The sequence below is a fragment of the Balaenoptera borealis genome (genome assembly GCF_965194805.1).
Source record: "Balaenoptera borealis genome assembly, chromosome: 12".
NCBI lineage: Eukaryota > Metazoa > Chordata > Mammalia > Artiodactyla > Balaenopteridae > Balaenoptera > Balaenoptera borealis.
Window position 1 is genome coordinate 40,580,708 of NC_138869.1, and position 25,613 is coordinate 40,606,320.

At 54.7% G+C, this 25,613-nt stretch overlaps 3 protein-coding genes and 1 long non-coding RNA gene across 9 annotated transcripts in view; 2 read left to right on the forward strand and 2 right to left on the reverse strand.

The window, feature by feature from the left end:
* Positions 1 to 9,543, forward strand: part of WDR82 (WD repeat domain 82) — a 30,692-nt gene extending 21,149 nt beyond the window's left edge. Inside the window, exon 8 of the mRNA XM_082348248.1 lies at positions 9,032 to 9,543. Coding sequence (XP_082204374.1) covers positions 9,032 to 9,057 — 26 coding nt within the window. The 3' untranslated portion in view covers positions 9,058 to 9,543. The remainder of the gene's footprint in view (positions 1 to 9,031) is intronic.
* On the reverse strand, positions 828 to 8,596 carry PPM1M (protein phosphatase, Mg2+/Mn2+ dependent 1M). Of its 5 annotated transcripts, none has more exons than XM_082348227.1 (10): positions 5,345 to 8,596; positions 4,533 to 4,642; positions 4,125 to 4,379; positions 3,557 to 3,669; positions 3,105 to 3,189; positions 2,897 to 3,015; positions 2,669 to 2,732; positions 2,334 to 2,441; positions 2,073 to 2,221; positions 828 to 1,724 (listed from the first exon to the last, which is right to left on the reverse strand). In XM_082348227.1, exons 1-10 carry the CDS (start codon positions 5,742 to 5,744, stop codon positions 1,580 to 1,582), a joined length of 1,548 nt encoding a protein of 515 aa, XP_082204353.1. In that variant the 5' UTR covers positions 5,745 to 8,596; the 3' UTR covers positions 828 to 1,579. The 5 variants fall into 5 exon arrangements, with proteins under 5 accessions (XP_082204353.1, XP_082204350.1, XP_082204349.1 ...); XM_082348224.1 differs by having other exon boundaries at positions 828 to 1,272; positions 4,533 to 4,656; positions 5,345 to 5,674; XM_082348223.1 differs by having other exon boundaries at positions 4,533 to 4,656; positions 5,345 to 5,671.
* A 1,677-nt stretch (positions 9,544 to 11,220) lies between the features above and the next one.
* Positions 11,221 to 13,660, reverse strand: LOC309608394. Its single transcript, XR_014232865.1, has 2 exons — positions 13,512 to 13,660; positions 11,221 to 11,712 (listed from the first exon to the last, which is right to left on the reverse strand). It is a non-coding gene; the product is annotated as an uncharacterized lncRNA (long non-coding RNA).
* A 96-nt stretch (positions 13,661 to 13,756) lies between these two features.
* TWF2 (twinfilin actin binding protein 2) lies at positions 13,757 to 23,209 on the forward strand. Of its 2 annotated transcripts, XM_082348229.1 has the most exons (9): positions 13,757 to 13,934; positions 17,650 to 17,727; positions 19,793 to 19,971; positions 20,384 to 20,479; positions 20,714 to 20,818; positions 20,967 to 21,092; positions 21,784 to 21,934; positions 22,051 to 22,172; positions 22,610 to 23,209. In XM_082348229.1, the coding sequence occupies exons 1-9, from the start codon at positions 13,910 to 13,912 to the stop codon at positions 22,775 to 22,777; spliced, it is 1,050 nt and encodes a 349-aa protein (XP_082204355.1). In that variant the 5' UTR covers positions 13,757 to 13,909; the 3' UTR covers positions 22,778 to 23,209. The 2 variants fall into 2 exon arrangements, with proteins under 2 accessions (XP_082204355.1, XP_082204354.1); XM_082348228.1 differs by lacking the exons at positions 13,757 to 13,934; positions 20,967 to 21,092 and having other exon boundaries at positions 17,539 to 17,727.
* Positions 23,210 to 25,613: the final 2,404 nt, after the last annotated feature.

A 25,613-nucleotide genomic window follows, 5' to 3' on the forward strand; every position in this document is an offset into this window, starting at 1 on the left:
GGCCAACCACATTTTCTCAGGACCCAGCTGCAGACAGATGTAGGCCCAGAAGTGCTGGGCTATGGAATATGACTAGGTAAAAAATGAGTAGTTTCGTAGTTTTTCCTATCTCTTCCCTAGAGAACATGCAGGAAGTAGAGTCTAAAATGAGTTAATGGGCAGGAAAGGAGGTCTGAGAGCCTGCCCATTGTGTTAAACAAGTTTAACCATCAGTTTTGTGGCCTACTGGCCCTTGTCCTTTCTGGCTGCAGTTTAGGGCTGTGAGTTGCCTGGTAAGAATTAATCTCAATTGTAGACTAAAGTTGGAGTAGATCAGGGAAGAGTTAGGAAAGGCTGAGGTCATGAAATTCAACAAATAATTCAACAAACACTTACTGAGCATTTGAGCCTTGGCAAGTGCTGCATGATAAAAACAGTCTTGTGAGGAACATGAAGAACTAAGCTACTCATCAAACAGCAAGCTCTGGAGCCCCAATTGACTTGTTGTCTCCAGTCGGTAAATCTAGCTTTATTATAAATTTACTATAAACTTTATACTAAAATCACTACAATTTGCCGTAAAAAACAAGGCATCCCTTCTGATACCTCAAGCCCAGAGCCCACAGATGGTGGTGGAGACCCCCTTTCTGTTCCCTGGGCAGCAGTTCTCTCACTGGGGCTCACCCCAAGCTGCGAACTGGGGAGGCCACAGAGAAAACACAATGCTGACTATAGGCAAACTTGTAAGGTGGAGCTAAGGCTAAGAGTGATTTTTTTAGAAGGGAACAAGAAAAAGCAAAAGGTATACTGTAATATCAAGCTATACAGCAATTCACGATTCGCAAGGGTTCTTCTGCATACAAACATTTAATAGGAAGGTGATGGGGAACAACAAAACGGCGTTGTTGAGGCATCAGCCTAGGGCAGGGCTGGAGCCAGAGAGGAGCAATCAGGAGACTGGGCTAGAGGCAGCAGCAATAATCTGGGCATTCACTAAGCCAACTCGGGGGCTCCTTCTTGTCCCTTAGTTCTCCCCCAACTTTAGCCCCTGGACCTGTGCCTCTCCTCCAGCACGGAGGGGAGCAGGGTAGGACCTGAACTGGTCTCTCTCCAAGGGCTGCTTCAAGATGGCTGTTTAGCAGGTATGAGGCTTCCCATAAGGCACTCTGCATGGGCTTTGGGGGTTGTTGAGTAGATAATCTGACATTCATGCATTAGAGACCTGGATCCAAACACAGGCTGTCTGCCCTTCCTGGCATCCTTGGCCAATGCCCTTAGTCCAGCTGTCCCCATCTGGGAATAATATAGTGGGCTGTTAAGGATCCTATCTGAGGAGGCTTACATAGATTCTAAGTTGTGAAGTGACTCTGCCAGACATTATTGACATTAGCACTCTTTCCCTGCCTGCCAAAGGGGGACCTGGGGAGCTGGACTCCCTGTGTTCTTCCAGTTCTGACTGCCTTGTAGAAATGCTCCCCTTGAAATGGGTTGGGGTCCGGGTTGGGTCTGGGGGTGGGGCAGGCAGACCTGCTGTTGACCATGGTGGACGCTCACACTGCACCTGCCCCGTAAGTGGTTCTGGGATGCGATGTTTGAATCCTCAGTGGCTACTGCGCCCTTGGCCCTGGTTGTGCAAGGGAATCACGAACACAGAGACGTCGTCGTAGGACACCTGCCCTTCCTGTGTGGGACTGTCGTCCTTCCCCTGTGTGCTGTGTATCAGCATTTGGGCCAGCTCCGAGAACCTGTGGGGACCATCCTGCAGATGTACTTCGGGGCCAGAGCAAAGAGGCAAGGCCAGCCCTCAGGGAGAACTTGCACAGTGCTGGACACTGAGGACCCAAGCAATGCAGTCTGACTGTGGGGCCAAGCAAGCCACAAGCCTGGGAAGGCCACAGGTTGGACCATGGGTGTCTGGACCCAGAAATTTTTGGGACCCACAGTCACCCCCAGGAAGCTTGAGATAGCTCTAGTCCTGGCCAACTGTTCTTAGCCGGACTCATCTGCAGTGTTGTCTTCTCAACCATAACTACTTCTTGGTGTTTCTGCTGGCACCAACTCAGGCCCAGGCAGATCCCCAGCAGCTATAGTACCTGTGTGGGTCCTCTCGGTTGCCAGGGAGGAAGCTCCGCACCAGCCGTGCCACCTGCTCATTGGACAGGACATCCCAGAGCCCATCAGTCGCCATGACAACTATATCCTCTTCCTGCGGCTCCAGCTGGTCCATATCCAGCACAGTCACCTGCAAGTTAAGCCTAAGGTTTCCTCACTGGCTCCCTTCCCAGCTCCTGCCAACCTTGCATAGTCTGCCTTTCTGGGCAGATAGAAGCTGGTGTAGGCTATTGCCCCCTCACCTGTGGGACAGAGAGCAAGAAGGGCTTGAGCTGAATATTTGTGTCCAGGACTTTGAGCTGATGGTCTCCTAGGCCCCGGGAGACGGCCAGTGTTCCCAGTAACCGAGCCTGGAGACAAGGGAGGTGTGAGGTGACAGCAAACAGCCCCAGCAAATGTACAAGTAAAGCACACAGAGGTGGACTGTGGCCCTGGGCACCTGGGCTGAGGGAGAAACATCCTCTGACCTCGGAGCAGTCCCTAGGACCCCAGCCAAAGCTCCCCACAAGGGACAAAGAAGCTCCCACCTCTACAGGGGGCAATTTAAGAGAGATTCTTGGAGGCGCCATTCACTGACCTGCCTACCCTGTCCATGAATCAGTGGGTACTTGAGATCCGACTGCTCCACGCACTTGTAGCTCCTACCAGGAGCAAACCCAGCATCAACCCAGGCCCTACTTACCACCTCACCACCCCCAACACAGGGCCCACCCTGCCCAGGTAGAAGGGGACTGCTCCAGGCCACACAGCTGAACCTGGACACCAGGGCTCTCCCCACTGTGTCCCCCAACCCCACCTCGCTCACCAGCCGCTCATGTGGTGATCCCTGAACAAAACCTTCTGCCCCAAGTCATCCCCCTTCAGTCGCCGAGGGAACTCCAGTCTGGTGAACTCACCAGCCAGAAGCTCAGGGTAGAGAAAGGCCTGGAATAGGGAGGCCATGCTCAGATCAGGCTCCCTCTGGTGGCCCAGGAGTTGGGGCTCCACAGCCTCCCTCTGCCAAGGGCACCTACCAGCTGCTGGATCCGCTGCCTCTCAGTCTCCGGGGTGAACTCAGAGCTCAGGGGCCGTACCTCATCCCTCCGCACCAAGATGGCCCTGGATGAGGTTTTAGAGGAGAAGGAGAAGTCTGGGGGGCAGCCTCCATCCTTACCCATAGCCTCCCTCCTGCCGGCCCCTTCTCCAACCACCAGGGGCCAGTTCTGCCCATGCCAATCCCTTGCTCAGAGGCCCCCATGACTGCTTAAGGCCTGCAGGGTAAAGCCTCAGCCATCTGGCCTGGCCCCTGAGGTCCTTGCCCTCCCTGGCATCTGCTGTCTGCCTTCACACTCGACACATGCCAAGTGCACAATTCAGCCAATCTTCCCCAATTCTGTCTCTCGACTTCCAGCCCCCTTTCACTGTCCCCACTGCCTCTGCTGCCTGTCTGCCCACCCCACCCTGCCCACCCTCCGGGCTCACTCACCTGCTATCCCCAGCATTGGCCACATACAGCTTTCCTTGCAGGGTCACAGCCACCAGGGCTGTGCAGCCACCCACCTGTCCTGAGGCCTCCAGCTCTCGCCCGATCACCTCATCCTGGAGCAAACCAAGGCTACTTTAGCTGCTGCTTGTACTGCCAGCATACCACTGTCCCCAACCCTCACCCTACAGTTTACTTCCCCACCAGCAAGCATGGCAGTCCCAGCGCAAAGTCTAGCTATGACTCCAGGATTCCTATGGTCAGGAGATCTAGACATATCCCTTTGGAGGTAGGGAAGTCCTATTCAAAACAGTGAGGAAGGGAAACCAAGGACCAACAGGGTGTGCAAGAAGATGATACAGGTAAAAGCACCTAGCATATAGTAGGCGCTGGACAAATGGGTGGGGTTATGATAACTGTTTAGTAACAAACCAACCAACCCAATCTTGTCCTCCCAATCCAAAGATCCAGGGTGATCACCATCATGTGCAGGGACACCCCACAACCCAGAGTCCCTCAGGTCCCTAAGGGTAAAACCTTCCCTCCTTTCCCAGCCAAAGGTCACACTCACACACTCCTGGAAGGCACTCTCCAGAGCCCCGACAACCAAGTCTTCTGCCCTAATGCCCTTTTCCTCCACAAACTGGGGGTCACTAGGGCGGATGCAGTGGCCGCTGAGGTGCATGGGGGGCTGAGTGGCCACCATGCCCTCTACCACGGCCTCCAGCTGCCGGCGTAGGCAGGAGTGCAGGGTGTTGGCAGCCAGGATAGCTGCAGCTGGACCACCGTGACCATCAAACAGTGCCCAGTAATGACCTGTCAGGAACTGCACAGGAAGGGCTTGGCGTCAGGCTCTGCCTGGCCTCCCCAGTTGTCCCCTGGCTGAATGTAGGGCACTAGGGCAAGAACCTCAGTCTACAGTCCTGGCCCCAATCTTGGCCCCAGCCTGTAAAAGGGGCTCAGGCCCAGTTGCACTCACCTCCTCTGGGCACAAGGTCAGCCATTCCTGGTCCTCTTCAACCCCAAACTCAAATCTCCGGATGCACAGCTTCCCACAGGCTGCCTGATCCTCATTGAATTCAGATTTCTCTGCATTGATGATCCTGAGGCCAGGAAGTGATCAGTGACCCTTTAGGGACACAGCTATGCTCCCATGGGCACAAAGAACAGATTTGGAACACAAAGAGGAGCCCTCCCTCTGGAGTAACAGCCCCCATGCTGTCCCTGACACACACCTGGACAAACAAATGCTGGAAATTTGCTAACTGTTCAGTAACCTCACAGCTAAAGCAAAACTCGGGGCCCAGCCCATCTGGAGCTTACCTGCTGACCTGGGCCGGGAGGTAAGAGCAAGTCAGCCTGCGGAGGTGTGGGGCTTCCTTGCCTATCCCCTGTCCCATCTCAGCCAGAATCCCTGTCCAATGCTGCACAGGCCATAACCCAGGGTGAGATGTGTGTGTGTTTGTGTGTGAGGGATGGGGGGAGTCTCCAAAGCCCAGAACGCTGGAATTCTACCCAGTGTCCCTACCTCTTTTGAAAGCCCCAGGGAGGGCAGGTCTTTCCCGACCTGAGGTGGAATAGGGGAGGTTGTCAAGAGTGCGGAAGTGCCGACAAGAGAGAGTTATCCATAAGGTTGGGGAGGCGGGATCCCTCACTCAGCTTGGCCTGTTTTCTCGGTCAGCACGGGACCCCAGGCAGGATCACAGGGTAGGGGTCGGGGCCTCAGGATTGAGAGTCGCAGGGAGCGGGGAGTGTCGAGGGCAGGGGGGCCGCTCGGGGCCGGGCACTCACTCGGCATAGCCTGCGTTCCAGGGCAGCGCGCGGCCCCGCACCGGGCTGCGCACTGGCCGGGCGTTCGGGCGGCACGAGGCGTCGGCGGTGCCGGGGCTGGAGCCCGAGCCGCGCAGGAAGCGGGGCCGCCGGTAGGGCACGGGGCTGGCGCGGGGCCGGGGTGGCCGCGGCGCGGGGAGCGGACCCCCCGGCAGGAAGCGGCGCCGGAACCAGTCGGCTGACATGGCGCAGCGGCCGGGGGCTGCCCGCGGGGCGCCGGGCAGGAGGCTGGGCCGACGGCACCGCCCGCCCGACCCGGGAGGAGGAAGCGGGCCGGGGCGGGGCGGGGCCGGCTGGGCGGTGACGCCCCCAAACCCCAACCTCCCGCCCTCCCGGACTCTGTGGGCGGCCTGGGTGCCATCCGGCTCCTCAAGCCTCCTAATCAGCCAACGCTGTTATCAACCCCACTTTACAGGCAAGAACACTGAGGCCTAGATAGACAAAGACGCCGGCCCGGCTTACACAGGAACCTGAGCAGGCTGACGTTCACCCACACGTAAGGGGCACGAGTCTTTGCGAGGGAAAAGTCCCTCCTCCCCACCCAGGGAGGCTGTAGGGGTCGATGAGGGCACACGTGGGCCTCCGGGCTGGATCAGTGTCCATGGCAGAGCCTCAGGCCTCTTCTTGCTGGGCCCGGACCTTACGCAAGGGCAAGGGCAAGATGGGAACAAGATGTCCTTGGAGGTGTCAGACTGACACACTGAGTAAGAGTCTCAGAGCACAGTGTTCCCTCAGGAGACCTCCATGCCTCACCCACTCGGCCTGGCACCCTCCACTCCCAGATGGGGCTTGGTGGTCACCCTGGCCTTCCTTATCCTGAGAAGCAGCTCCCACCCTCAAGGCCAGGTCTCCTAAACAGCTGTCCCTCCAATCAAGATGTCCTCTCTAGACAGACAGCAGGGGCCTCACTAGAGTGCAAGTGACTGATGGACAAAAGGAATCCATGGTCCCCAAAAGACTCCAACTGGTCAGAGTTCAGACTTGCGCCTAAGGGAAGTGAAAGACTTTCATCTGGGTTGGAGGCAAGATGTTGCAGCCTCTTAACTCCTGGTTACCTACCACCACTGGGTCAGTGGGGTCAGCAGCATGTTAACAGAGTGCTTTGTCACCCTCTGTCACTGAAGCCCAACTCCCTATGCAGGACTGTTATTTCCATCTCATAACGAGGGGGACTCTGAGGCCCACAGAGGGGAAGTGTCCTGACACCCAGGGCTGTGCTGTTTCCATTATGACAGTGCAGCTGACTCAGAACCCCCCAGAGGGGATTTCTCTTCCCCTTCCCTCCTCCAGGAAGGCAGGCTTGACAACTCAAAGCCCCTGAGGCCCCACAGCCCAGGGCCCAGGGAGGGCTGCAGGAGGAGTCCCTACCTTCGCCTCCACACCCAAGCCCAGCATATGCTCACTAGGCCTTACTTCCTCCAGGAGGCCAGCCTTGCCCCATTGGGAGTTCCCTCCACCCAAGGAAGAAGGTTCCTGGGGCAGGGAGCTGTGCCCAACAGCCCCTCCCTCAAATGACTCAGTTTCAGGGTAGCCTGGGAGCTAATTTACTGACCCCACCATGTGTGTCAGGCCCCAAGCACTGGGCACAGGAGTACAGTACTTATGGAAGTGAGCTCCCCTGCAGTGATGGTGGAAGTCCTGGTGGATGGTGCTTGATCCAGCTGGCAAGGGGGAGGGGGAGAAGTCAGAGAAAGCTTTCCAAAGGACACCTGAGCTACAACCTGTCATCAGGACAGAAATGGACCAGGGACCCAGAGTGGGGCAAACCCAATTCTATCAGTGGGGTAAACTCCTCATCCCACCAGCCAATGGCTAAGAAGCTGTTAAAGTCTAAAACTAGAGGAAACAATGCAAACACAGTCTATTCCCCAAACTCACCATCTTGGACTCCCCTGGGTGGATGAAGATCCTGTCCTCTAGGTGTATTCAGAGAAGCTCCTGGCAGCCAGGTGTCACAGGTGGTCTGTTGCCCAGCTTAACTATTTTAAGTTTTCAGAGCCATGTGGAGCCCTATGGCAATCCCATCCTCCCTGTTCCAAGCTGACCTAAGTGTTCCTCCAGTGCTATCAAGGCTCCTCTGGCTCCCTAGGCTCCTGGGAGCCTCTGCTCTTGCCTGGATGCCAAGCCTGACTCTCTTGGTTTACTCTGTCATTTTGCTGAAGCACATCCTCTAACAACTTTCCAAGAAAGGATGACTGGGTCCTGGTAATTTTCTGGGTCCTTGCAATTCTGAAAGGGCTTGTATTCTGCCTTTGCTTTTGATTGATATTTTGGCTCAGAATTCTTTCTGACTGCTCTGTTCATTGTTTTTTGGCTGTTGCTGCTGCTGAAATCCAGTGCCCCTGTCATTCCTAGGCCTTTGGATTGGCTTCTGTTTGCCTTTTCTCTCCAGAAGCCTCCAGGCTCTTCTGTTTCCAGTGTCTGAAGTTGTAGGTGAGGTTCCTTGGGGTGGGTCTGTCTTCATTTCTGGGTAGAGTCCTCCCTGGAGGTCATGCAACTCCTCACTCTCCAGTTATACCCTTATCCTGACACCCTTCTCCCAACTGCTCGAATGAACCCAAGCCTACCCCCTCCTGGCCGGAGACCTTGCCTCAGCTAACTCAGTCAGCATGTGAGGGATGGAGGCGGGGGAAGGAGCAAGCTTAGAAAAAGGAAAAAGACTTTTATGCTATGTTTTTTTCATTCACCATGAAAATAGCTTTTGTTGAGTCCCATATCTGTTCTTAACAAGATTTATTTTAGATTTAATTCAAAAAATTTAATACATTTCACTATGGCTCAAACAGTTCCCCTCTCCGAAGACAACCAATATTACTAGTTTCTTGTGGATCCTTCCAGAGATGTCAGGGGTATTCTGTGCAAGTTCAAGCAAAAAAACAAAAACATGTAAGACCAGAAACAACAAGTGCTGGCAAAAGAATGTGGAGAAAAGGGAACTGTTGTGTATTGTTGCTGGGAATGTAAATTGGTGTAGCCACTATGGAAAACAGTATGGAGGTTCCTCAAAAAATTAAAAATAGAACTACTATATGATCCAGCAATTCCACTTCTTGATATATATCTGAAGAAAACAAAATCACTACCTCAGAAAGATATCTGCCTCCACCATGTTCACTGCAGCATTATTTACAATAGCCAAGACATGGAAACAAACTGTGTGTCCATCAATGAATAAATGGGTAAAGAAAGTTTTTATATATATATATATATATATATAATATAGAATCTATATATTATATAGAATATATTATATATTCTATACACTATATAGAATACATATTTAATTTATTATATATATTCTATATATTTTATATTTTCAGCCATAAAAAAAGAAATTCTGCCATTTGCAACAATGTGGATGGACCTTGAGGGCATTATGCCAAGTGAAATAAGTCAGACAGAGAAAGACAAATACTGCTTGATCTCTCTTATACGTGGAATCTACGAAACAAAAAACAAAACCCAAACTCATAGATACAGAGACTAGATTGGTGGTTGCCAGAGGTGGCGGGGCAGGAGGTGGTGGGAGGTGGAGGCAAAATGAATGAAGGGGGTCAAAAGGTACACACTTCCAGTTATAAGATACATAAGTCCTGGAGATGTACTGTATACAGCATGATGACTATAGTTAACAATACTGTATTGTAGGGCTTCCCTGGTGGCGCAGTGGTTAGGAATCCACCTGCCAACGCAGGGGACATGGGTTCGAACCCTGGTCCGGGAAGATCCCACATGCTGCGGAGCAACTAAGCCCGTGCACCACAACTACTGAGCCTGCGCTCTAGAGCCCACGAGCCACAACTACTGAGCCCATGCTCCACAAGAGAAGCCACTACAATGAGAAGCCTGCGCACTGCAACAAAGAGTACCCCTGCTCGCCACAACCAGAGAAAAGCCCGCGTGCAGCAACAAAGACCCAATGCAGCCAAAACAAAAAAAAACTGCATTGTATATTTGAAAGCTGCTAAGAGAATAGATCTTAAAAGTTCTCATCACAAAGAAAAAAACTTGTAACTCTGTGGTGATGGTTATTAACTAAACTTATTGTGGTAATAATTTCACAATATATACATATATCAAATCATGTTGTACACCTTGGACTAATACAATGTTATATGTCAATTATATCTCACTTTAAATACATGGATAAATAAAAATTATATAGATATATATGTTAAATCTTTCCTCTTCCCCTCCTTTTCTTTACCCAAATGATAGCATACTCTACACTGTATCCTGCACCTGAAGTTTTCACATAAGATACCTGCAAATATGCAGACTTTATGTAGCTAGCCCGCCAATGATGAACAGTTAGATTGTTTTCATTTTTTTGCTTTATAATTTTTTGTGTGGGCATATTGGTAGGATCAGCCTAGTAATGGAACTGTTGTGTCAAAGGCATTCATTGTTCATAGCAACACTATTCATAATAGTCAAAAGATAGAAACAACCCAAATATCCATCAGCTGGATGAATGGATAAACAAATTGTAGCATATGCACACAATGGAATACTATTCAGCCATAAAAAGGAATGAAATGCTGATACATGCTACAAGGTAGATGAACCTCCAAAACGTTATATTAAGAAGCCATATACAGGACTCCCCTGGTGGTCCAGTGGCTAAGACTCCATGCTGCAAATGCAGGGGGCCCAGGTTCGATCCCTGGCCAGACTGGAACTAGATCCCAGATGCTGCAACTGAGAGTTTGCATGCTGCAACTAAGACCTGGTGCAGCCAAATAAATAAATATTTTAAAAAAGAAGCCATACACAAAAGGTTGCATATTTTATGCTTCCATTCATATTAAATATCCAAAATAAGTAAATCCATAGAAAAAGAAGAGCAGCCCCCGCTCGCCTCAACTAGAGAAAGCCCACATGCAGCAACAAAGACCCAATTCAGCCAAAACTAAATAAATAAATTTATTAAAAAAAAAGAATGTTTTGGAAGTAGACAGAGGTGGTGGTTGTACAACATAGTGAATGTACTGAATTGTTCACCTTAAAATGGTTAATTTTATGCTATGTGAATTTCACCTCAATTTAAAAGGGGGGGAGGGAATACACAGTAATAATTTTGTAGATATTGTCCTACATGAAGGTTGCACCAATCAGTCTATTTCCCCATCCTTTGACCATTGCAATTTTTTATTAAAATTTTTAATCTTTACCTATAAGTAAAAAATATGCAAGTCTAGTTTGATTTCCATTTATCTTTTTTTAATTAATTAATTTAATTTATTTATTTTTGGCTGCGTTGGGTCTTTGTTGCTGTGCGTGGGCTTTCTCTAGTTGAGGCGAGCGGGGGCTACTCTTCGTTGCCACACGCAGGCTTCTCATTGCAGTAGCCTCTCCTGTTGAGGAGCACAGGCTCTAGGTGGGTGGGCCTCAGCAGCTGTGGCATGTGGGCCCAGCAGCCGTGGCTCGTGGGCTCTAGAGCGCAGGCTCAGCAGGTGTGGCGCATGGGCTTAGTTGCTCTGCGGCATGTGGGATCTTCCGGGACCAGGGCTCGAACCCATGTCCCCTGCATTGTCAGGTGGATTCTTAACCACTGTGCCACCATGGAAGTCCCTGATTTCCATTTATCTTAATAGGAGAGGATACCAACTTTTCACAGGTTTGAGAGACATTATTTGTAGTTCCTTTTCTGTAGATGGTCTTTTTGTATCTTGTGCCCAGTTTTCTACTGGGCCATTGGTCTTTTTCTTATTGATTTATGAGAGCTGTTTATATATAAGGGAAATCAGCTCTTTATTTTGAAATGACTTGCAAGTACATTGTTTGTAGCCAGTTACAGTTTTATGTTTGTGTTTTGGTTTTTTTTTTTAATAAAATTTATTTATTTATTATTATTATTTTTTGGCCGTGTTGGGTCTTCGTTTCTGTGCGAGGGCTTTCTCTAGTTGTGGCAAGCGGGGGCCACTCTTCATTGCAGTGCGTGGGCCTCTCACTGTCGCAGCCTCTCTTGTTGCAGAGCACAGGCTCCAGACACGCAGGCTCAGTAGTTGTGGCTCACGGGCCCAGTTGCTCCGCGGCATGTGGGATCTTCCCAGACCAGGGCTCGAACCCGTGTCCCCTGCATTGGCAGGCGGATTCTCAACCACTGCGCCACCAGGGAAGCCCTGTGTTTTGGTTTTGATGGTGGGTTTTTCCACATAGACTTTTTATTTTTAATGTAAATAAATGTTTTTTTCTCTTATGGTTTCTGGGTTTGGTGACATACTCAGAAGGACTTCTCTACTCGAAGATTTTACAATCTTCTCCCTTTGTTTCTTCAGTATTTTTATAGTTCACTTTTAAAAAAAAAATTTAAATCTTTGATCCACCTGAAAAAAAAATATGTTCTAATAATTTCAATGGCTGACTCGTTGAGAAACATCAGCAAGAAAGGAGCAACCAACCTGCTCCTGGACACTCTGATCATCCCTAGACTCATCTGAGGAGCTGTGTGCAGCTTTCTCATCTTTCTGCCTGAAACCAGATCTCAGCCAGAGATGGAGTCTGTTCGGATATTCCACTGGTCCTTAGGCTCCTCGCTTGCATCCTAGGCTCTGAAACTGCGCAGGACTGAGCCCCAATCCCAGTCTCCCAGGAAGTTCCTTTCTCTGGTTAAACCCTCATCACTCAGGTGTGAGACGGTGATGGAGGCGATGAGGGCCACTGCCCAGCAGGATTTCTCATCCTTTGTTCCAATTTGAGTAAAGGAAACTAAGGTTCTTGGGGACACTCACTACCTTGTGAATCTGATCAAATCACTTTATCTCTCCAAACCTCAGATTCTTCATCTGTAAGGAGACAATAACACCTACCCTGTAGGGCTGTCATGAGGATTAAGTAAATGTGCCCAGTCATAGTTAGTGTGCAACACAAACACTCATAGTTCATTCAGACACTTTTTTTATTTGGCAAATATTATTGAGCACCTACTAATCCTGGGCACTGTTCTAGGTGTTGGGGATAGAGCAGGGGCAAAAATTTAACGACTGGTGGGGGGAAGACAATAAACAAATAAGCAAGTAAATATATGAATCAGGTAGTGATAAAAACAAAGAGAATGATGTAGGGTGGGGCCAACCAGGTATCAGGGGAGACCTTGATGTTAAGGATGCCATGTAGTTCACCCAGTGATGGACATTTTAATAGGGAACATAACCTTACTATTTTTCATCAATCTGTTTTCTTGGTTAAGTCCTGTTTCCAAGAGGTCAAGGTTCTTATGGTTCTGTGGAATTGCGAAGTGTTCTTGTGGAGGCCCACTACACAGGCCCAGTCCTCAGGGCGTGCACAGGAAGATGAACAAGAAAATCTTTCAATTTTGTGTGAGTTGGACTCTCAGGAGACCAGAAACCCAGGGTCTGGGGCACACAGAGGAGGGCTCAATTCTGCCTAGTTAGGGTGGGGTAGAGGGACAGGGAGCAGGGAGCTCATGCTGGGGCTAGATACCAGGCAGGCCACATCATCCATCATCAACTCTCAGCAACCCCAGCCCACAAAGCCCGCCTCCTTTCTAATCTTCCCATCCAAAGTCCCAGGACAGGCTCTGACTGGACAGACTGGGGTCAAGTGCTCATCCTGACTCAGTCACAGTGGCCTAGAAGATACATTATGTTGGTAACAGCAGGCAGGGGCTGATGCCAGAGAAGGCAAGTCTGCTGTGTATGGAGCCAGGAGTTGATTAGGAGTTGGGAAGTTTCTCAGACTCACCAAGCTCTGACCCTCCTTCAACCTCCGGGCCTTTGCACACGCAATTCCCTCTTCTCAGAAAACTTTTCCCTCGCTCTACCAGGCTTTCCTCCAGGTCTCCACTCAAATATCACCTCCTCCTAGTGGTCTCTTACTCTGCACAGGGCGCTCGCTGCCACAGACACAGCTCATTTGCTGACTGCCTAGTAGAATGTCGGTCTGGGCTCCCACTGCTAGGGCAGGGCCTGCGGGCCGGGACGCCTCGAGGAGCCCAGGCCCCACAGGAGGCGCTCAAGAAACGTCTCCGAGGAAAGGGATGCCACTCAAACGCACGCGCGCCCATCCACACACAGACCACACCCGCCCCCCGCCCGCTTTAAGGCCACAAGTTGGGGTACGCGTGGATCCCACCCACCTACAAACCCACCGGGCCGGAACTCACGGACACACCCCAGCCACAGACCACTCGGATCACGGTGCACAGGCTCAAACACGCGTGCGCCCACACACGCTCGGCCACACGCAGGCCCTGTTCTCTGCCACAAACACGGCACGCGCAAGCGCGCGGACAAGGCGATCAACTCAGTCACGGGCCCACCCGAAACCAGGCGCCCACTACGCGCACGCGCGGCCCCGAGTCCCCGCCCCCTCCGGGTCTCGCCCGTCAGGGGCGGGGCGCTCTGGGGGCGGGTCTGCGGCACCGCCCGGGAAGCTGCGCGAGGCTGGGCGGCCGCCACCACATCCTCCTACTTCTTTTCCTCCTCCGAATCCAAGCGAGCCGAGCCGGGCCGGGGCAAAGCCTAGGGCTCCGAGGGCGCGGGCGGAGCGGGGCACAGAGTCATGGCGCACCAGACCGGCATCCACGGTGAGGGCGGATGGCGGACGGGCAGGGGGCCGAGGGTCAGTGCTCACGGCTGCGCCCCCTTGCTGGCTCTCGGCCCCTGTTTCTTCCCCGGCACCAGCCTGGGGAAGCTTCCTGTTCTCTTTTGCAGCCGCGGGTCGCCTGGGGTGGGCACATCTTGGTGGGATGCGGACTTACTGTGCATAGTTGAGGGTGGGCGTACATGTACGCACACAGCTGGGGTGGAAGTATCGGTGTTCCCATCTATGTATTTTTGCCTGTGTGTGCCCATCTTTGTATTTTTGTTCCTTTCTGGGGGTGGGTGTACCCGGATGTGCACATCTGAGGGAGTGTGCACGCATGTGCACTTGTCTTGTGTGTACAGTCCTGTGTGTGCACATCTGGATCTGACTGCTTGTGTACATCTAGTGCACATGCACTAATGGCTGATTGGACACTGTCGCATGGAATCATCTTTAGACATCAGTGTTTCGTGACTGTGTGCACATGTCTGTGGGTGTCTGTGTGCGTGTGCACAAGTTGGGTGCATTTCAGTGTTCATTTGTTACCATGGATGCGTGTATGGCTCGTATTGGTTTGTGTCTGTGTGAGGAGGGTGCCCTGACCTTGGGCTCTTCCTGGGACCCTCACGAACTAGGCTGGGAAAAACCTGGGACAGGTTTTTTAAAAAGTGGGATGTGGAGAGTCGCCAATCTGACCTTGACCTCTGATCTCTCTGCCATTTTCCACTCTGATCTCCTGAGTCTGCCCCAGCCAGTGCTGGAAGGCTCCTGCTCCAAGCTGGAGGCAGGGAAGTGGGTCCTGACCCTAGAGATTCCAGGCCAGCTCTCCCGACCCCAAGCTTCTCCAGCCCAGAGCATCACCCTCCTCCCCCAAGGGGCCGGTTTCCTCCTTATACAGGATGGGGAAGAAGCAGTGGCCAGGAGCCAGGTGTCCTGACCCTACCTGGGCCTCAGTGTCCTCCTGTGTCACTGGCCTGGGAGGGCTGCCTGGCCTGTGGGGAAGGCCCAGATAGCCCAGTGGTTTGGCTGTCAGCCACTCCTCCCACCACATCAGGATTCCCTGCCCTGGGCCATCACCATCAAGCAGCCTGACCGCCTGGATCTCTGCTTGTGGTTGTGGCCGCTTGGTGGCTGGCCCTGAGTGGGTTTCCCTGGCCACACCCCACAGGACCAGAAAAGGCAAGGGCCTGGGTCTGGGCCAGCCATTCTCCAAGAAGAGCTGGAGGGGCGGCTTCATGACTCAGCCCCACAGAAGGGAACAGCCCCTCACCGGACCTGCCCCTTCCTTCCCCTTTGTCTGATCATTGCTGCTGCCTCCAACTGAGAGGGGATCAGAAGTTAGGGCTCCTCCTCCCCACTCTAAGCTGACCGGTCCTGTGGCCTGGGCCCTTCCTCACTCCCTCATTTCCCATATGCTGCGATGGGCCTGCCTAGGGGAGTCTGAGGGCTGAGCCCCCCTCCCAGCCCTCCTTCTGCCTGGGAGCAGCCCACTTCTTCCCATTTCTGTCCTGAGGAGGTGGCAGGAGAGATCACCCTGGATGCCCAGGTGCCAGCCCTGACCTGGCCATAGGTGTGGATCTGCTGCCTCAGAGCTGGGCAGGGGAGGGACCTGTAACCTGAGGCTTACTGGGAGGGGGGTGGGAGGTAAGGCAGTGGGGGGTGGGGGTGGGGGACATGAATCTTTGATGATAGAGGCTCAGGTGTCCCAGGCCTGGCCTCTGGATTATTGATGGTGACTGAGGAGGCATGGAGGGGGATGTCTCTTCCACTACTGGGGTGTCATTTTGTTCTGGTAACACTAGAAGGGGCGTGTCAGCCTCTCCCTTGGGAGAGGTCTGAGCAGGTGGAAGTGACAGCTCAGCACGGTCCCGCCGTCATTACAGTAATAAAAAATTAATAATTGCTCGGACTTCCCTGACAGTCCAGTGGTTAAGACTTCGCCTTCTGCTGCAGAGGGTGCAGGTTCATTCCCTGGTCGGGGAGCTAAGATCCCACATGCCTCAGGGCCAAAAAACCAAAACATAAAACAGAAACAATATTGTAACAAATTCAATTAACACTTTAGAAAAATGGTCCACATCAGAAAAAAATCTTTAAAAAATATTAGTAATTGTTACTAGGAGAGGCTCTAACCATGTGAGGGGTATTAGCTCCATGTTATAGATGAGTTTGAGGTTCAATGAGGTCAGAGGTCACAGATAGCTATGGGAAAGGTGGAGCCCCTGAGGTCAGGCTCTTCACCAGGGACCTGCTTGGGGTCCTCTGAGGGGCAGCTCTGTCCTGGCCCAGTGGGGCTGTGTCTCCATGCCATGCTGCTCTCAGCCCCAAGGGCCTGCCGGGCTTAGCTGGGACCCTGCCCACCCAGTGGCCTTGGAGTGTGGTATACAGCGTGAGGTCTCAGGCTCAGGGTCACCCTGCATGATGGGCACCTGAGGACATGACCAGAGTTTGTTTTCCTAAAGGCCCCCCCCACCCCGCCCTCGAGCTGCCGGGGCTGGGTCCTATAAATATTCTCTGACCTCAGCCGTCCAGCTGTGTTCCTGCAGAATTCTCCTGACCCCTGGGCAGCCCCAAGGTCATGCTGGCCTGGCCCTGTGCACCCAGAGACCCAAGTAGGTCCTTCCCAACTTGGACCTTGGTTTCCCTCTCTGAACCACCAGTGGATCTGTGACTTCCATGGTTCCCTAGCTCTGACCATGATCCTCACTTGTGCACTTGGGTCCTTGGTCACTGGCTGTCACCTTTCAGCTCTGTGGCTCAGGGACCAAGACAGGGTCTGTTCTGAGGAGACCCTGAGAGTCACTCATCTTTCCAGCTACCTGGTGGTGGAGGCTTATCGCCCCCTGGCAGGGCTGTGCCAGGGCTGGCCTGGCTCCCCAGGGCCTCTCAGGGTTAGGCAGCGTGGCTGGTGGGCTGGGGCTGGGTGTGCATGCATGTGTGTCAGTGTGTACCTCTGTATTTCTGTGTACACTTTGTACAGCCACTTGCCTGTACACACATGTTAGCCACGCTCTGCATTTGCCTGTGTGTGAATTTATTAGCACCCTGGGGACTGTATCTGTGTGTGTGTGTCTGTGTGTTTGCACGTTTAAATGTGTGTGTCCATTTATGTTAGACCAGCTGAGTGGTGTGTTCATATATGAGGGCGTTTGCATTTCTGTTCCTCTCTCTGTCCCATAGTGTTTATGTGTTTCGTTCACACATGCTGGACTGAGTATGTACCCATTGGCACGTGCAACATGCAATGCATGCGTGCGTGTATGCGTGTACATGTGTGAGTAGACATAGTGGGCAGTGCGCATTGGGAGCATTTGTTCTTGTATTTCTGTCTGTGGACATGATGGTGCTGGGAGTGTCCCAGGCCAGCTCTGTGCTGGGCCTTCTTGGGGGGCAGGGGACAGGAGGGGGCCATTCACTCTGGCTGGTTTGGCCTGTCCCAGAGCCCGCCCCATTCTCGGGTGGGCTGTCCCATCCCCGTGTGCCCTGTCAACAGAGCCATCCCAGCCAGCAGGCCGCCTGCCTGCCACCTCTGCTGGCTAAATTTGGGAGCTTGTGTTCAGCGGCTGTCTCAGGTTCCCAGTCACATGGGGGGCCGTATTTAACCCGGCTCCCAGCTCCGCCACCAGACCCCCAGGACAGAGCGGGCCCTGAGTGTGTTCCTGCCCACCGTGCTCCCTCTGTCTGCTCATCCTCCACCATGTTTCTTGTTCTGGTAGCTACCGAGGAGCTGAAGGAGTTCTTTGCCAAGGCGCGGGCTGGTTCTGTGCGGCTCATCAAAGTCGTCATTGAGGACGGTGAGTGCTTCCTACAGGCGAGGGTACAGGCTGGTGGCTGGACCCCGTTGCTTCTCTGGGAGGTGGGGGGACATTGGCTTCCAGCCCCCTCAGGACCTCAGTTTCCCATCTGAAAATGGGAGGTGTCTTGTAGGAGAGCGTTGGAGGTGGGCATGGTCATTCTGCCTGTTACACTGAGTAGGAAGCTGAAGCTGGGGGGATAGCAAGGAGAGCCCTCCCCGGGGGGTCCCGCCCAGCCTCCCCAGAGGCTCTGTAGTTGGCCGTTGGCCTAGTCAGGGGGCTGGGCTGGGTTAGGTAGGGTGGCAGGGGATGAGTAAGGCCAGGCACTGCCCTGTGTGGCTAGTGCCACTCACCTCCCTGTGTGGTCGGCAAGCCTGGCCTCGCTTGGCCACTGGCTGGGGGAGATTCCTAAGGAGAAGCCAGGGCCCTGCCTTTGGGAAGTGCCCTCACAATGGGGAGAAGGGACTCGTGTCAGCCTCTTTGAGAGCAGGACTAGGGGATTCTGGGCTTGGCTAGGCCTTGACCTGGACCCGGGATACCTGGGGCTTCCGCAAGGGGAGGTGCTGGGGATGTAGGGGTTGGGGGGGCAGGTGAGCTTGAGCTGAGGCCTGAAGTGGGGAGGGGCTTTGAGGAGGTAGAGGATTAGACTGAGGCTTGGGGGGACTTGGGGTAGAAGAGTCCTGGGGTAGAGGACAGCTGAGGGGCTGGCCCTGGAAGTAAAGCGTACAGACTCCAGGACTGGGGGTGGGCCGGGCCGCCACAAATCCTTCCAGCCCTTCTTGGTAGCCATGCAGTAGTGGGCCCTTCTGGGGGCTCCCCGAATGGGGTTGGTGCCCAGCTGACTTTTCACACATTGAATTGGGTCAAAGCAGGGTCTGCCCAGACCCAGAATTCACCCCAGGCTTTAGGGCCAGAGTTGTGCTGGGCTTTGTCCAGGGTCCCCAAATTCAGATGCCCTCAGAGGCTGGGTCAGGGTCACTGGGGTAGGTCAGCCCCCTGGACCCCTCCAAAGAAGGGACCCCAGTCCTCAGCCTTCCCTGTCGCCTCCCAGACAGGTTGTCCCTGTAGACGTTTAGCAGGAGGAGTCTCTAGGTGAGCCCTTACCTGCATTCAGCATTACAGCTGTGGGGGCACCTGGGAGTGCCCAGGAGGGTCCAGGCCTCCTGACAGGCAGCCATTGCCCAGCTCCCACTGAGTGTGGCTTGATCTGATTTTTCTAGAGAAGCCATGAATTCCACTTCTTATGTGAAACTTCCCAGTTTGAAAAATGTTGGCAACAAATTAAACAACTTGGGCAGTGCTGTTGGGGTCCAGTCGGCCCGTGACTGCTGGTTTTCAGCCTTGATCCCATCTGAGCTCTGGGAGGATAGGTGAGGAGGCCAAGGCCAGAGGGAGGCGGCTGGGCTGGTATGCCTGGCTTGTTGGGACTCCTGGACAGCCAGGCCCCTTGCCCCCATCAGGAGGGCCTGGTGGTCAGGTGCCGGTACCTCCCGGCCAGGCGGTGATTGTCCCCTTGCCCCAGTTCTTCCTCTAGCCTGGGCCTGTGCACATCTGGGCTGGTGTTTGGTGCCACACTAAGGCCCTGTGGGCTGATAGGTCAAGTGTATGTCCAGCCTCGATACCCCATTCAGCCACTCTGCACCAGCCAGGGAGGTAGCAGGCCTGGTCGGCCCCAGGCATTAAGAGGTTGGCTGCTTTTGATTTGTTACTTCCGGGGAAGCTGCAGCTGGTGGGGGGCAGCAGGGTAGCTGTTTATACAGTGTCTGGTAAGAGCCCCTGTCTCCCTCTTGCCCATGTGCCTTTGCGCCTGCAGATCCCTGTGGCCTGAGGCTGTGATCCCACTTCCCATAGCACATTCGTTCTGAGAAGGGTGTGCTGGGGGGTCTGCTGGAGCCCCAGGCTGAGGGAGGAGGGGGCAGGAGGTGGCCCAGTGGGGCTGTGTGCTGAGGAGCTGTGCGGTGGGTCTGAGTGTGTGGGTGTCTGTGAGGGGTCGCGTTGTCGATGGCTGTGGGCATGTGGCTGTGTGTCTTGGCTACTCCTTGGCTCACCTGGCCTCTGCCCCCAGAGCAGCTCGTGCTGGGTGCCTCGAGGGAGCTGGTGGGCTGCTGGGACCAGGACTATGATGGGGCCGTGCTGCCGCTGCTGGATGCCCAGCAGCCTTGCTACCTGCTCTACCGCTTGGACACGCAGAACGCCCAGGGCTTCGAGTGGCTCTTCCTCGCCTGGTCACCTGATAGTTCCCCTGTGAGTCCTAGGGACCCCTGCCCAGCCCCCAGATTGGAGGAGGGGGGAAGCTGGGTCTGATTGAGATAACACGGCCCTGCCCCAGGGAGTCTGAACGGGGGAGACATCAGGTCCTGCACTAGAGAGTACGAGAGAAAGGGATGAGGTCCTGCGCTTGGAGCCTGGGGTCTCTGAGAGCGTCCAGCCAGGTCAGCCTGACTCTGGGAAGCGGAGGTTGGGCTGGACAACGGCTCCCCCTGCTGCCTGAGCCACCCTACTGCAGCCTCGCCCCCTCTGCTGGGTGCTCTGCTGCGCCCTCTGCTGGGTGTGTGGGCCCAATGAGGTGACCAGGTCCCCACCCAGAGGCTCTTGCCTGCTCCTGGACGGGCAGCCCTGCCTGGAGGGGTCTCATGGCTTGGCCCCCACCCTTCAGGTGCGGCTGAAGATGCTGTATGCAGCCACACGGGCCACAGTGAAGAAGGAGTTTGGGGGCGGCCACATCAAGGATGAGCTCTTCGGGACTGTGAAGGTAGGCCCCCTCCCCTGGGCACCCCTCGCCCCCTTCAAGGCCAGGACCACTAGGTTGCGGTCATGGACCCACAGAGGGTGAGGTGTTATACAGGCTCACAGAGTAAGTGGGTGCCAGGCTTGGGGATGAGTAGGGAGGGCTGCGAGGGTCCAAGGTCTGCAAGCTGGGGTGCTTAGTGGGCTTCTGCCAGCCCACCCCAAAGTGCTTGTTTACTCCTCTGCATCCACCGGCCAGGATGACCTCTCCTTTGCTGGGTACCAGAAGCACCTGTCATCCTGTGCGGCGCCTGCCCCGCTGACCTCGGCCGAGAGAGAACTTCAGCAGATCCGTATTAACGAGGTGGGTGCGCTGGACAGGGTGGGCAGAAGTCCTGGCCCGAGGCCCTCGAGGTCACGTCAGGCCCTGCTGGCCAAGCCTGTGCTCCCCAGGTGGGCTACACCCTGATTTGGGCAGGTGAGGGCCTCGCTCAATGTTCACCTGTCCCCAGGTGAAGACAGAAATCAGTGTGGAGAGCAAACACCAGACCCTGCAGGGCCTGGCCTTCCCTCTGCAGCCTCAGGCCCAGCGGGCACTTCAGCAGCTCAGACAGAAGATGGTCAACTACATCCAGCTGGTGGGTGTGCGTTTCCTGCCCTAGGCACACACTCAGGGCGTGCTGCACCTCCACCCTGCTCCTGCGCACACGCATGAGCTCACGTCAGCTCACCCATGTACTGGTGGGAACACGCCGCCCTCCATCCCTACCCTACAGTCACCACGTGTGGTGGCTGCACTCTGTTCCCCTGCCCTGCCCGGCCCCGGCTCACCCACAGGGACTCCTGTGAGACACTGTCCCTCAATCCGCCCTCCACGCTGCGTACACACATCACCCCTGGGTTCACCCCTCAGCTCTGAGCCCCTTCCTGTCCCAGACTCCCTCTGCAGCCCCCTGACCAACCCCTTTCCCCAGCCAGGGTCCCTCTGCCCCAGTGGTCCAGCCTGCCCCCTTTCAAGCAGAACGGGTCCCCAGCTCTGAGGATAGGCTGGCCCAAGGGTGATGCCTCCTTGAGGTGAAGGCCCTCCCCACTGTCCTGTCCATTGTCCTTGCTGGGACTTGCTCTTCTAGCAGAGTGTTCAAAGGGGCAGAGTTGGGGCTGCGCCCAGGAGTGGCCTCTTCAGAGGGACCCACATGGCAGGATGGGGGAGGGGAGCCCCGGGAGAGGGAGATGACAGCAGGTTCCCACCTCAGGGAATTCTTGTTGGCGAGGGTGGGCCTGGGCCCTCCCCCGCGCGGTGCCCTCACATCTCCCCCTGCCCCTCGGCAGAAGCTGGACCTGGAGCGGGAGACCATCGAGCTGGTACACACAGAGCCAACGGACGTGGCCCAGCTGCCATCACGGGTGCCCCGAGATGCCGCCCGCTACCACTTCTTCCTCTACAAGCACACCCATGAGGGTGACCCCCTGGAGTCTGTGGGTGAGTGGCCACAGCAGGGCCCCCGCACTGGCCCACAGCTGGGTGGGCCGCCTGCAGGGGCCGTACGGCAGCAGGAGTCCCAGGCCCACTGCGGCTCACCTCCCTGTTCTCTGCAGTGTTCATCTACTCGATGCCCGGCTACAAGTGCAGCATCAAGGAGCGCATGCTCTACTCCAGCTGCAAGAGCCGCCTCCTCGATTCCGTGGAGCAGGACTTCCAGCTGGAGATCGCCAAGAAGGTGGGCGCCCATTCCCTAGGGCCTCGCCTCCCAGGGCCCTGTCACCCCACCCTCCACGTGGGGCATCAGGGTCCCGTGAGAATGGCAGAACAGGGGCATTGTTGCCCTGTTGGTTGGATGGGGAGACTGAGGCCCAGGGAGTAGTGTGCATAGCCCAGGCTGCCCAGGTAACTGATGTCTTGGACAAGCCCCAGCTGTGACACCCATATCTCTCCTTTTCCTGGGTCTGGAAGGCAGGTAGGGGATGACAAGGCCTGCAGGGCAGCAGGCCCCAGGCTCTGTGCTCCTGGAGGTGCGTTTCAGGTGGGGCTCTGAGAGGACACCCCAGGGCTAGAGTGAGAGAGATCAGGGGTGTGCCCCAGGAGTGGTGACCAAGGGTGGTGTGTGTTAGGGCCCTCCACCCTTGGAGTGACCGACCACTGCTTTGCCCTGCACAGATTGAGATTGGCGACGGGGCGGAGCTGACGGCCAGCTTCCTCTATGACGAGGTGCACCCCAAGCAGCACGCCTTCAAGCAGGCCTTCGCCAAGCCCAAGGGCCCCGGGGGCAAGCGGGGCCACAAGCGCCTCATCCGTGGCCCCGGCGAGAATGGGGACGACAGCTAGGTGGCGGGACCCGAGCCCTGCTGGCATGTGGAACTGTGGGGCTGCCCCTACCCCACCCCCACCCCATCCCCGCAGCCACCTCCCAGCCTGGGCTCTGGGGTGGCCTCCTGTGGGCAGGAGGGCTGGTGAGTGAACAGTCTTGCAGCTTCCGAGGACCACTGGGCTGGCATTTTGCGACCCTCCCCCTTTGCTGTTCCTGCCTCTCATCCATGTGCCCAGGGCATCTGGGGACCCTGCCCAGCTGGTTCAAGGGGCTGGGTGGGGGACCTGGCATGAACCTGGCCCCCAGGGGAACTGAGACTAGGGTCCCAGCATGGCCCAGAATCCTTTGCCCACAAGGGGTGCGGTCATTTGGGGCTGGGGCAGGGGGTCATTGCAGGACGAGATGGTTGAATGCTGTATTTTTTAAAGAATAAAATATTTTTAAATCAACAGTTGAGTCTGGCCCTGAGGGACCATCTCTGGCACCGGGAATGGGGAAGCCCTGAGCATAGAACTGTCCCCTCCCAATGCAGAAGGGGCCTGTTGGCCTGCTAGGTGGAGCCCCAGCCCTCCCGGCTGCAGATGTGTGGGAGAACCTGTGTTCCTGTGTACGAGGGCACGGCGTGGAGAGGCCGGCTTGTCGATGGGAGCTCCATCCAAGAGGCAGGCACACCTCTGCTGTGATATGGGGGATCTGGGTGGATTCGTTTTCTGTGGCTGCTGTAACAAAGTACCACAAACTTACTGGCTTAAAACTACACATTTATTCTCTCACAGTTCTTAAGTCTGAAATGAGTCTTACAAGGGCTAACGTCACAGTTTTAGCAGGGCTGTTTCCTTCTGGAGGCCTCGGGGGAATCCATTTCCTCACCTTTTCCACCTTCTAGAGGCCGGTTGCATTCCTTGGCTTGTGGCCTCTCCATCTTCAAAGCCAGGGGCATAGCATCTTCTCTCTGATTCTGCTTCCCTCTGCTTCCGTTGCCACGTGGCCATCAGTAGTCAAATTCCCTCTGCCTCTGTCTTATAAGGACATTGTGATTGTATTCAGATAATCCAGAATACTCTGCCCACCTCAAGATCCTTAACTTAATCCCACCCGCAAAGTCTGTATCACATAAGGGAACATATTCACAGGTGCCGGGGATTAGGACATGGACCTCCTTGGGGGCCTGCCACACTGAGTAAGCTCTGCCCACTAGGTTTCCCGGCTGCCGTGGGGCTGAGGCATGGTGGCTGTTTCCGTGGACCTCTGGATCTTGGTGTCTCCAGCCCGTGTGTGCATGTGCAGACTTCACTGTCAGCTCATTGGCCCTCTCTTAGGTACCTGCGTTCTGCCCCGAAGGGCCTGGGTTTCTGGTCCCAGGGAGTCTGGGAGAATCTCCCTCAGGCTTGGGATTCAGCAGGAACCAGAACTTCATTCTCTGCCTCTGAGAAGTGGGTGGAAGACTCCTCCCATCCTGGGTGGGAGGTGTGCAGGGGTGGGGACATGTGGGGCCAATGATGGATTCAGCTGCAGGATGGGCACCGTCCTTTTTCTTGAGAGTGCACCTTGGGCTGGGACTCAGGGCAGTATTCTATCCCTGGGGCCTCTCTCAGCCCCTACTAAAGCCCTTATTTATTTATTTTTAAAATTAATTAATTAATTAATTTTTGGCTGCGTTGGGTCTTCGTTGCTGCGCGCGGGCTTTCTCTGGTTGCGGCGGGCAGGGGCTACTCTTCGTTGCGGTGCACGGGCTTCTCACTGCAGTGGCTTCTCTTGTTGCGGAGCATGGGCTCTAGGCTCACGGGCTTTAGGCTCGTGGGCTTCAGTAGTTGCAACACACAGGCTCAGTAGTTGTGGCTCATGGGCTCTAGAGCGCAGGCTTAGTAGTTGTGGCGCATGGGCTTAGTTGCTCCAAGGCATGTGGGATCTTCCTGGACCAGGGCTCGAACCCATGTCCCCTGCATTGGCAGGCGGATTCTTAACCACTGCGCCACCAGGGAAATCCTAAAGCCCTTAGAATTGTAGGGAGGAGAGCTGGAACCCTAGCCAGAACCCAGAGAAGGAGGCTGTCCTTTCCCACCCCAAACACTGGTTCTCAGGTGAGCAGGAAGACAATGCCATCACCCTCAGACTGCTAAACCACCTGGGCCTGTGCACCAGCTGGACGCCTGGCAGCTTGGCACCTGCCTGCCATGACACCCATCCAGAGGTGGGCACAGAGAAGCACAGAGAAGCTTCCCCCTCCCAGCAGAAGCCCTATTTGTTTGTTCATTCATTCACTCATTCATTTAACCATCACTCAGAAACACTCTCTGTGCCTGCCCAGGGCTGAGTGCTGGAGACCCATGGATTCAGCAAATATTGAGCACCTACTATGTGCTGGGTACTGTGCTGGGCTCTGGGGACACAGACAAAAAGATCCTTGCCCTCCAGTAGCTGACATTCCAGCAGAGGAATAAGAGAATATACAAGAAACCATGAAAAATCAGTATTACGGTGTGTTAGCAGGTAAAAACTGTTAAGGACAAATTACATATAAGAGCTCAGGAATACCCAATCTGGGGTAGGGGGTTTATAAGAATGTCAGAGAAGACCTCATTGAGAGGGTGATGTGTGAGCAGAGATGTAAAGGTGGTGAGGGAGGGGACCATGTGAGTATCTGGAAAAAGCTTCAAGACAGAGGGAACGGGGACTCCCTGGTGGACCAGCGGTTAAGACTCCATGCTCCCAATGCAGGGGGTCCAGGATTGATCCCTGGTCAGGGAACTAGATCCCTCATGCCGCAACTAAAAGATCCCACACGCCACAACGAAGATCCTGTGTGCCGCAACTAAGACCCAGAGCAGCCAAATGAATGAATGAATGAACGAA

Bases quoted from the DNA above. Each gene is read 5' to 3' on its own strand.
- PPM1M (XM_082348227.1), bottom strand. From the start codon at position 5,744: ATGGCACCCAGGCCGCCCACAGAGTCCGGGAGGGCGGGAGGTTGGGGT. The intron at 3,016-3,104 runs GTAGGTGCCCTT...TCCCTATTCCAG, and splicing joins GGCAGCGGATCCAGCAGCTG to GCCTTTCTCTACCCTGAGCT. The intron at 1,725-2,072 runs GTACTATAGCTG...TGGTCCCCACAG, and splicing joins AACCGAGAGGACCCACACAG to GTTCTCGGAGCTGGCCCAAA.
- TWF2 (XM_082348229.1), top strand. From the start codon at position 13,910: ATGGCGCACCAGACCGGCATCCACG. The intron at 20,819-20,966 runs GTGGGTGCGCTG...ACCTGTCCCCAG, and splicing joins AGCAGATCCGTATTAACGAG to GTGAAGACAGAAATCAGTGT. The intron at 21,935-22,050 runs GTGAGTGGCCAC...TGTTCTCTGCAG, and splicing joins TGACCCCCTGGAGTCTGTGG to TGTTCATCTACTCGATGCCC.